Source organism: Diplotaxodon limnothrissa, linkage group LG4 (genome assembly GCF_057381915.1).
Source record: "Diplotaxodon limnothrissa isolate DT_005_m linkage group LG4, D_limnothrissa_male_GT1.1, whole genome shotgun sequence".
NCBI classification, from domain to species: Eukaryota; Metazoa; Chordata; class Actinopteri; order Cichliformes; family Cichlidae; genus Diplotaxodon; species Diplotaxodon limnothrissa.
The window spans coordinates 18,248,200-18,259,608 of NC_140599.1; the positions used below are offsets into that span (position 1 = coordinate 18,248,200).

General features: G+C 44.4%; 1 protein-coding gene across 1 annotated transcript; it reads right to left on the reverse strand.

Annotated features, from left to right (window-relative positions):
• On the reverse strand, positions 1 to 11,409 carry tecpr1b (tectonin beta-propeller repeat containing 1b). The gene is made up of 25 exons (XM_085352375.1): positions 11,315 to 11,409; positions 9,425 to 9,657; positions 9,148 to 9,330; positions 8,870 to 8,992; positions 8,644 to 8,766; positions 7,917 to 8,091; positions 7,244 to 7,344; positions 6,961 to 7,062; positions 5,942 to 6,069; positions 5,230 to 5,843; positions 5,014 to 5,129; positions 4,736 to 4,891; positions 4,484 to 4,633; positions 4,217 to 4,374; positions 3,852 to 3,979; positions 3,428 to 3,521; positions 3,207 to 3,303; positions 3,039 to 3,118; positions 2,900 to 2,956; positions 2,645 to 2,819; positions 2,424 to 2,559; positions 2,143 to 2,235; positions 1,947 to 2,053; positions 1,445 to 1,564; positions 1 to 141 (listed from the first exon to the last, which is right to left on the reverse strand). The coding sequence occupies exons 2-25, from the start codon at positions 9,647 to 9,649 to the stop codon at positions 1 to 3; spliced, it is 3,582 nt and encodes a 1,193-aa protein (XP_085208501.1). The 5' UTR covers positions 9,650 to 9,657; positions 11,315 to 11,409.

Genomic DNA, 11,409 nt, shown 5'->3' on the forward strand with positions numbered 1-11,409 from the left:
CTACACGCTTGTGGCGCTGCCGTTCGCTTGAGTCGGACGCTGCGGGTGGACCGGGCTGCGCGATGGGCCGGCGAGAGGAGGGTGAGGGCCTCGAGGAGCCTCTGCTGAGTTCCCCCTCACACTGATGTGCTCCCACCCTCCCTGGAAGTCAAACATACGCAAATGATAAGAAATACTAGAAAAAGCTTAAACAGCTTTAACTGTTTTTGAATACTTGCATGTGATTAGCAGCACCTGCCTGCTACTTCCGCACTTGATTCCTATAAAAGAGGTAAAGTTGGACTTTTCCAGAGTTCTTCTGCATTTTGGTTTAGATTTTGTTAAATAAATGAAAACACTGTAATTTGTTGTTGTATTTACCTTATTTTAAGACCTTGTATCTACCAGATAGATTTATTATATTGTGAATATGTACATCTTTAGAACTGAAAGCGGGTGTTACTTCATATTACGCTGACTGTATATATTTTGCTGGTTTTTAAAGTGCAGTTAATTTTAACCTAATTATTAGACAATTAAAAAATAGCTTTACTTCAAATCTTAATGCTAAGTTTGAAAGGTGCCTTTTGCCAATAGCCTGAATTCTTCAATTCAAGTAAGGAGAACATGATGGCCCTGCCTAAAGCTTCTGCTTATGTTGATTTAAGGCTTGATTCATAGTCCTGTGTTGGATCCCTGCAGAGCTTCTCTCTCGGTGTCACTGTTTGCATACAGAATATACTTCTCCATCAGTGTGTCTGCCAGCACGAGTGAACCTGAGCTGATCATCTTGCACTCTGCGCTAATAAATAGGGAATAAGATTTAGTTTACACTGGCAAAATACTGGCTGTTGCGCGAGCTCTGTTAAGCATTTGTTTGACAGAGCTATTACCCCTCTGCTAATCATTACACTGTGTTTACTCTGCATTTGATTTTTATTGGCAATCATACCTACAGCGTAGATTTATCACAGTACTATTAATCAAGCTTGAGTGGTTTATGCTCTCTTATGAGAGCCACTTTCCCTGTATGATTTCACAGAGCTACATTGAGGTTAAAAAATATGTGAAAGTCATCCTTTTGGTTGTTTCTTCACTACAGCACCGCATGAGTATCGATCTGCAAATGAAAATTGTTAAAAAATTCATTCTTCTACTGAGATCACTCCTGATCAGGCTTCAGTGAGCAGTAGACTAATCAGCTGAAGGGGCTGGATGCATCTCACATGTCCTGTGTCAGAGTTTTGCTGGATTTTTTTTTTTTTTTTTTTTACTGTTTCTTACCACAGGAGTCCCAGTTTCCTCAAAGTTTTTAGGGACACACTGCACACTATGCTGTGATAATAGCTTTTTGGGAATCGTTTTTTTGGTGCTGGGATACAATATAATAATATCTTTGGCATCTTTCAGTTTCAACTGAAGAAATGGGAACAGTTTTTGCAACAGGTATCAACTAGGAGCTCACCCCTATCCCATAGTCCCAGGACAGGCCCTTGGGCTGCATGGGTCCCACGCTCGTCCTGTGGCAGACGGCTCCGGGAGTCTCAGCAGGGAAACCTGGAACTCCGTCTGCTATGATCCACACCTGGAGAAAACAGCATCGCTGACACAAACTCCAGCCTTACAACATGCAAATGTAGTTATTGATGGATAGACTTCTTGTTTTAAGCCTTCGCTTGAGTTTATTTAGTGTTTATTACACTCAGCTAAGTCTCTGGGGTGACGGGGCTTTTCAGACTTTGGTAACTGAATGCTAAAAACATATCTGTTTAGATGGGCAACTGGGCGATATGAATGCAACAGGTCTGCTATTATGTAAAGTTAATTTGAATTCTCTTAATGCTTTGAACTCCAGTTTTACTATAAATGCAGTTTCTTTTTTTATTCCTTTTAATGTCTTTTAGATTCTGTTTTACTTTTAATTCCATTACAGCTTGTTTGCTTCTGGAAACTGTGGTAACACTGACCTGGTCCAGCGGCCCCACAGAAACCTTGGAGGCATTGTTGGAGATGAGCTCCCAGGCGGAGCCCTGTGGGTAGCTGGGGGTGAGGCCCTGTCTGTACCACAGGTTACCTAAATGACATTGACAGAAGGTATTGCCATTTAACTCATGTTCTCGCATTTTAATAGACATTGGTCCAATAAAATATAATATTGCTCACTGTTTTCATCCACAGCAAAGACAGAGGTCCGCCCAACAGAAAGCTGTCTGAGGGTCTGTCTCAGGGGGGAGGGGATGTGGTACCAGCACTCTCCTGCAGAGAGACAAAAGCTCTTGAAAAATAGACAAAGTCTGGCTCTCTTTGGTTTCTCACTGTTATATTAGTCGATGCATGCACTCACATCATAAATCATTTAACTTTATTCTCTTTTCCTCCAGAACACATTACAACTTTATGACTTATGTATATGATTCATTATGAGCTTTATAAATTTAACTGACCTGCAGGGTTTTGTGGGGATACTGATCCTCTGTAGAAGACAGCTCCATCCTTGGCAATGGCCCATACCTGATTGGCTCCACCGATAGAGATGGACTTAAAGGGCTGGTCAGTGCCCACGTGGAGCCACGAGCTGCCCTATGTGGTCAGACCCAGTGAGGTTAGAGATGGTTAGAAGTGTGAAGTAACTACCTATAAAACAGATCCTCAGCACGTTTCTCACCGCAGGGTTTTGGAGGCTGACTCCCAACCGACACAAGACATCTCCCTTGTCGCTGAGGGCCCAGACAGGGACCTGCTCCATTTTGCTCTGGGCCAGGCATGGCATCAGTGAGATGTCACTCAGGCGGATGGGTGGGACCTGATTCCATGGAGCTTGCAATGTGATCTTACACTTCCTGGGTGTGGATATGTTATTGTTAAGATGCTGCAAAAACTGAGCGCTACAAAATCCCAGCAATGCGAATTGTGCGCTCACCTAGTCCATCGTCTGCGTCTAACAAAGTCTTTCATGGTTTTGTGGCCATGAAATGTCCTGTAGAAAACAGATGAGTCAATAAAAGGGAAGGACTTCTTTCGAGACACCCTAATAAAAACAAATAAAAAAGCTTACGTACGTGGGAAAGTCTGCAGCATACTGCCAGCCTTCTTTGTCCGTTCCTCCGGGGACGCTGTAGTCCACGGCCCACTCTGACACCTGAAACAAATGTTCATGGCAGAGAATGCCAGTGAGTCAAAAAAAAAATGAATATTTTGGAGGAACCAATCCCTCGGATTCTACCTACCCAGGACCACTGAGGGGAGGGCGGGTATGTGCTGCCTTTGATGCACTCCTTCAGGCCGCTTTCATCGCTCCACATAGGGCGGTCTGTAGGAAGCCCTCTGGAGGAGTAAATCACAAAGGAATGGTGTAAGGTGGCGAGAACAGCTGCAAAGCTTAAAATAAAGTGCAAAGACTTAAAAACTGTAAAAGATGGGGTGGGGTGTGTGCGGGGGGCAACCCTACTTGTCTGTATATCCAGTCATAGGGTTCCATCTTTGATTCTCATACACATGCACGCTCCTGACGTCGGTCTGCTGGTGCATCTGAACGGCACCTTCTGCAGAAACGAAGAAACATTAAACTTTCATGCAAACAAGGGAATGAATATTTATGCATGTGTATCTGTGTGTGCTTCTACAGTGGCAACAGATGGAAGAGACTTTAAACTATGCTCAAGCAGTTGCACATCGAACTAGAACATGCGAGCAAGAAAAGAGCAGACTGTTGTTTTTTTTTTTAGATATTTACATGTTAGTATTTTATTTATTTGGTAACAATCAGTTAGCTGGAAAAAGTTTGGCTTTGCTAAATAAGAACATGTTTTTATTTTGAAGTACTCCTTGTATAGGTGTGGGGACATGGGTAATCGTCTACAGGACATGTTTACCCGGGTTGGGCTGTTGCTCACAGCGCCCACTGTAGACCCAGGCGGTGCCGTCCCACCCGATGCCCCACACCAGCCCCAGACTGTTAGACTCTACACAGCGCAGGTGGCCGTGGATCTGGCACCAAAACCTGTAGCACCATACAGCGGATGCACCCAGCGTTAGCTCCAGTATAGTTAGCACAGACTGAAAGTGATTAGATGCTCAAATGCTACCCACTTTAACCAGACAGAGATGTATGTTAGCATGTTAGTGAGGCAGTGATTTAAAATAAAAACAGAGTAATGAGAAACCAGGTCAAGACAGTGAGAAAGAATGAAAAGACATGAAAAAGCAGACAGAATCCACTGCTCGGTATCATTCTCACATGAGGTCACAGGCCATGGCATGCGCAGGGGCCTCCAGCGAGAGGGACGGCTCGTGGACCATGATGTCTCCCTTTGATGTGGTGGACCACAGGGCCTGTTTGGACGGGAGACCTGTGATCCCTCGACACTCACAGCAACAGTCAGACAACAAGCACAACTGAAGACACAAAGCAGATCCAGAAACAATGGAGAATCTGATCAGCCTCACTGAAAAATAACAGATGGGAACAACTGTCAAACTGCTTAATGATGCATAAAGCTGTTACCCAATCACTCATATCCTTTTCGCTTTGTGCTGCCAGGACCAGAGGCCACCTCTGTTTGGTCCTTTCGGCAGTGTACACAGCAAAGGCATAGTGGCAGTCCCTGAGCACCGGAACCAGCGCCGTCACTTCATTTATAAACACATGAAGGTACTGAGACACAGAGAATGAACAGAGAGTGACCGAGAGACATCTATCTGTGCTTTCTGACACTTCTTATGAGACTTTAACCGGTCGCAGCTTAACACAACCGACCTTTTTCTCATCATACTGTGTGTAGTAAACAAAGAAAATGCTGTCCTTTTTGCCATCTGACTTGGTGGACTGCTCGAGAGCAACGCCCACATCGATCCAGCGCTGAGGTTTCCAGTCTCTCCACCAGCGCAGTGTGCCCTTACGCACCCACACCGACTGATGAGAGAAAAGGAGGCACAGATGTAGACACGGACACAGCCGAGGGTGTGCCATGAATATAATGAATCCAACACTTAGAGGAGCATGTTAAGAGACATGCCAAATATAAGCTGTCTTACGTTGCTTCTTTCCAGCGGTTTCTTGCTGATCTCCTCTCTGTGTTCCTGCTGCTGTGGCTGTTTGCTCCAGGCGGCTGACTGGACTGGAGTCAGTGACAGAGAGGTGGTGAGAGGACCTGATGGACAGAGATACAGCTCACACAATCATTCAGAGACATAAAATGGAGCAAAAACACAATATCACAATATAAGTATTGTGACTGGTTGTCCATATACCTGCAGGACTAAGCCAGCTAATCTGTGAACTCGCATCCATGTCGCAACCTCCACCGGAAATCCAAGCCCACACTGGTCCTTCCTCTTCCCCCACTCCCCGAGAGCTCTCCAGAGTCCCCAGGGCATAAGTGGCAGCCGCACTGCCATCGCCCGCTGAGGGCCCTGCCGTTTGTGCACCTCGAGCCGCCTCTGCCCCCTCCAGGTCCACGTTCATCCAGGGGACATCGTGCCCTCCGGCATCAGGGGTTTGGAGTACTGGGGCCGGAGGTGGCTCCTCACGCTCTTCCTGCGGCATCTCTGTGATGGACGGTTGCAGCGCGGAGGTTCTGTCACGATCGGACACCAGGCTGTTGATGAAGCTGTCACTGGCAGGAATAAAAGGCTTGGGGGCATTCGTTTGGGGGGCTAAAGGAGCATCTTCTTTTTCCTGTGGAGGCGTAGGTGAGTCAGAGCCCCCTAAGGGGACTACAGAGGGTGCTTCTGCTTCTAAGAGGGGGGTGTTAGAAGTGCTGTTTTGAGGGTCGGCAGGACCCAACTCTGAGTCTGAATCAGTGCAGCTCAGAACGGAGCCCTGTGATGCCTCAGTCAACTGCCCGTTGAACTCACAGTCATCCCTGTTAAACAACACACATGCAAACACACACGCAATACTAAGCTTGAATGTGCACTGTACTTGCCAATTAAAATATGCAGTTAATTTATTTATGCACACCTGGGCGGAATAACCTCTTTACTATTGCCCCATTGGGCAGAAACAGGGATCCAGCCATTTCCACTTGGCTCAGATGGGGTGACACCTATTCTAAAATACAGGCCGCGGTCCTCACCGACCGCCCACACCTAACAGGAGAACAGAGAAAAAAAGCAAAACAAATGCTGTAACATAAAAAATAAAAGACGGCCATTGATGTACATGCAATATTTACTTATTGAGTTATTAAATAGTTTTCACTCTCAGTAATCGCAGGAAAGTATTCACTCCTCAATAACACATCAGAAGCTCTAGCAGGACACAGGCAAGTACTACTTTATAAGGCCATATACTGTAACACTGGCTCCTGCCACCTCACACAAGCCATTCCCATAATTGCAACCCTGAAATATGAAATATGGGATACGATGACAATGGCTTGGCCAGCTTCTAATTAGGGAGTCTTCCCCTATGTGAGGCGAGTAGGAATATAGTCTGGGGATATATAAGGCTGGGCCTGCTGGGACATTGGCTGGAACGTCTGGCTGTGCTCTTGTTACAGGACTACAGGCAAGAGAAGGAGGGGAACATGGGTGAGACCGAAAGGGAGGAGGTGCGAGATATGGGTTTGCAGAGCTAGCGAAGTCTTCAGCAGTAAGGCACAGGATCGAAAGCTTTCTGCCTCACCCTAAGACCTGATCTGGTTTGTCCTGAAACCAGATCCAGAGTGACAGTAACGCGAAGCAGACAGAGGTGGTAGCAGTCAGAAGTACAGAAGCTGTGCAGAGCAGGCACCATCTGCAGTGGAGTTTAAAACACCCAAGCAGCAAGAAAGATCGAAGAAAATCTTATCCTTAATAGTTAAATTTCACCCACAGGCCCACTTCAGTGGCAACAGCTAACCTATTAAATCCACATTCTAAGCATTTGAGGAATATCTTTTCATATAAGCAGTATTATATTATAAAGTCGACTCGTTCAGCTGTTTATTCAAACTGATGATCCGCTGATGAAATGTTTCAGCTCTAAGCTGTCCTAACCTGGTCATTCAGTCCTACGTCCACCATCATCATCTCCCCTCCGATGCTGATCCAGCCAGAGCCACAGGGGTTGTGGGAGTTCACGCCACGCCTGAACCACACCTGGATTCACGCACCGACGTTGGGGTCATTACTCAAAAATGTATTTTAGTGCAGTAGCAGTAATTCAGTTTACTTCTTTTTAAATCAAAGCATTTGTTTCATTTCAGTCTCAAGAAAATTGCAGTGACGCTGTCAGTGGGCTACAATGCCCTAACATAACTGCAACTGACTAATAACCCACCTTGTAGTCCTTAGTGACCACCCAGACCACACTGACTCCTACAGCCACGTGAAGCGCTTCAATTTCCTTTCCCGGTGATTCCACCTCGAGCCACGACGTGCCTGACAGAAGAAGAAGAAAATGCTTTACAAACGCAGCACAAAGGCAAGCCTTCCTCATAATGAGGACGCCGTTATTACTGAGAAGCTTCCTGTTGAGTTCTCAAATCATCTAAACATGAACAAACCAGATGTGATGTTGATTTTTATCTTTAAAAGGGAGTGAGTCTTCCTAATTCGATACACACTCATATTTTTAAGTTTTTAAAAAAAAAAATGTTTACAATTTTTTGCCACTTTCATGCCTTTAAACCTTTACTTTTGATACCGACCAGTACTACATGTTGTATGTTTACTAAGACTGACAGTTGGAAATGCAATGAATTTCACTTACTACTTTCTAGATATGTCATATATCAGTGGGACTGTGTTATAATACTTTTACAAAAATGATCATAGCATTTAAACTGCATTATTAATGACTTTCAGAGCAGCTACATAATGATTCCTAACTGAAAGAGTCCCAAAATCACTGAGTGATTCTGTATGAGAGATTGTTGAAGTAAAGAAAAGGGGACCAGAGTGAGACATAATGGAAAATTGTTGAGTAAATGTGAGCTACAATGACAGCTCACCAGTGGGACTGTCCAGGCTCAGGCCAGTTCGCACCAGCAGGTTCCCATCCCAGAGCAAAGCCCACAGCAGGTCTCCAGGACCAGCTGATATCTGAGCCACCTCCTTGGGCACTTCAGCTTCTTCCCAGCTGGTCCCTTCTGGCACACGAGGGTGGATACCCTCTCTGAACCACACCTGCAGGGTAAAGGTAACATCAGCAGATCATCATCTGACACACCCCTTCATTTAAAAGGACAGATCCATACCATGTTAGGTGGCTGAGCTCATTCTGGGATAGATAATAGAGCATCAATTTTAACTTGATTAATCATCAAGTTAGTCACGATTTAACTGGTTCATGAGAAGCCTCGTGGTCAAGGACCATATGAAACTATATGAAGTCATGCTGCCCTCTTGCGGCTAAACCTTAGAAGTGGCCTATGCTCAGCATGAGAGGATCCTGTTGCAACAGAATACATCATTAATCTTGAACTGTTTGATCTCATGAGATTTAAATGTGTTTGCGAATGTGCTTGATTAAAGCTTCCACAGCATTGTATTGAGGTTGTTGGTGGAGAAGCTTTACACTTCCCTGAACAACAGCAGAATGTTTTTAGAGCTCTTTAAACTTTTCAGGAATTTTCTGCACTGCCATAACCTCTTTTTTTAATCTTATGGTACGGTTATTCATTTTAATACACATTTATTATGATTACAGTAAATGGGTCCTACACACACATTGCTCACCTGTCCCTGTTGAGACACACTCCAGAGGTAGGGATACCTTCCGGACTGGTCGCTCATCTCCCAGCCACCACAGCTGATGTCACAGAGCGGCAGTGGAGGTTTCCTGGGATTGTCCAAGGGGATCTGCAGAGGAAGACAAGGCTACTGCGGTAATTCTTTTGCTTTGTCTCATAGTGAAAGTAACATGATCATATAGAGATACAGAATAAATGGAGACTTTTGAAACCTTTGCCCAAGTGCCCTGTGCTATGTATCTTCTGTAGCGGATCCACCGTCTACGACGGACACAAGAATTCCACTTTTTGTCAGGGGAGAAGTTGGCTGGGAAGTCAACAGCATACTCCCAGCCCTACAGAGTCCAAGGTAGTGAGCATGTGATTAAAACTGGAAGTATTTGTTTTAAATATGAATTAAATATTATGAGAAACAGAAGAACAGAGGAAAGACAGGAGGATGTAAACAATGGGTTTGTATGTGTTCACGAGGAGCTGAGTTATTTCTCACCCCAGTCTGGCTGGGTTCTCCTCCACAGGTGTGATCCACATACCAGTCTCCCTCCCACTCCCAGCTGCGGGAGGGCAGCTGGAAGCTGTGGAGTGGCTGGGGATTCATTCCGGTCACATCGCTCCATGGCCAACGGTCGGTGGGCAGCAGTGTGTCAGTAAAGCCATCCACTGGGTTCCACCTCTGAAGAAACAAACATTAAAAAAAAACACAAATTTAGCATTAATCATAAACAGCATCTCCATTTACAGCATTAAAATATACAACCTTGTCCCACCTGGTTTTCATAGGTCTCCTCCCGGTAGCGGATCGGGGTCTCACTGGGCATCATATTGAGGTAAACATGGTGGTCACAGCCGATGCCCCAGCAGCGCCCCTTCCCTGCAGAGACACGTTTGAGCTCTAGCAGCGAGTCATCAGCACGTTCCCAGCGCTGGCCGGCTGTAGAAAGGCTGTACACTCTGCCGTACACGTCCACAGCCCACAGAAGTGTTATTGGCATGATGGTTCCTGAACAGGAACAAGAGGACAACACTCATCATTCCAAGCTGTGCCTTATATATTGTAAAACTCTCTGCTCATAGCATCGAAAAGCATCCCTCACAAATCACAAATGACTGCATTATTAAAAGTGTTTTATTAAAAAAAAAAAAACATCAATAAATAAATAAGTGTCTAACATATTTTCAGGAGTTTTAGGTTTATATCTGTTACTCAAAAATAATAACATGCAGTTAGGTCTGTAAGTTTTTGGGCAATTACATATTTGTTGTAGTTTTGCCCCTGTATACCAACACTGTGGATTTAAATCAAGTAATCAAGATGTGATTGAAGTGCAGACTTTTTATTTGAATTCAAGGCATTTAACAAAATTAGGAATTAGAGTAATTTTTATAGATAGTCCCTCATTTTCAAGGGCTCAGTAGTAAGGAGACAATGCTCAATGCCAGATGAAAAACATGAGCAGATAAAAGATCTGGAGTTGATTTGAACCTGCTGTTTGAAATCTCAATATGAGGTCCAAAGAGATGCAAGTTTAGGCCATTGTTAGATTAAACAATGGATTAAAAGAAGAAAAAAGAAAAAAGATAAACCAATCAGAGTGATAGCAAACATTTTAGAATTGCCAAAATCAACAATCTGCTCCGTTCTTAAAAACTGGCCAGTCCTGAAAGGCCACAGATGATGGATGAAGTGGATGATGACAGAATTATTTCCATGGTAAAGAAAAACGACTTCACAACATCTAACCAAGTCTAACCAGTTTAAAACAGGGTGCACAACACTGGTTCCACTCCTGAACAAGGAAGCCAGATTAGACTTTGCCAGAAAAGAGGGCAGTGCTTCAAAGTGCAAATTAATACTAGTGGAAAATAAATATATTTACTTATATTCTTAAATGGTCACTTGACCTCAACCCAACAGAGCAGCTTGTCGGTCACTGAAGACAAAACTAAATGCAGAAAGACAAACAAACCAGCAGCGACTGAAGGAATCTGCAGTAAAGGCCTGCCAGAGCATCTCACAGGAGGAAACAAGGTATTTGGAGGTCAAGCAGTCATTGGCTGTAAAGGTTTTTCACCCAAGTGTTAAAAAACAGTCCTTATTAGTTTGTCCAGTTACGTCTGAGCCTCTGAAAATTGTGTACTATGTAGGGTATAAAAAAGCTGTATGTCCTAAACAGTTAATGCATTAATTTTACAGTGTAGAGTTTCAGCTGATTTAAAGCTGCACAGTCGTAATTGCTAGAGTTACCTGATGGTAAACAAAAACGTAATGGAGCCAACTAAACAGACTCAACTTTATCTTCTGTAAAAACAAACAAACAAACAAAAACGAGGAAGTCGACTTTTATATTGAAAAGTTTGACCGGAAGTCTTCCTTTTATGTTGGCTGGCTGGCTTGACCCTTGTGTTATCAACTGATACTAATCCGCTACAGTATACTATGTCAAGGCTATCCATTGAGCCGGGCCCTTTTGTTTGCCTCTCGCATAAACAGAAGTAAACAGAAGGAGCTCATCACATCAGCGTTTTTATTAACCTGCAGTTGTCCAGGCTGAACTTGTTATAGATGACAGACAGCAGTAAAGCTTTACGCAATCACACACAGGAGCTCCAGTAAATCCAGGATCAGAAACACTGCACGGGCTACCGCAGCAGCCTACCTGAATATTGGTATCCGATCCGCGGTCGTCAAGGGAATATCCACAGGCGCGTCATGACATCAGGTGCAGCAGCCGATGCCTGTCATCTCTGAGGC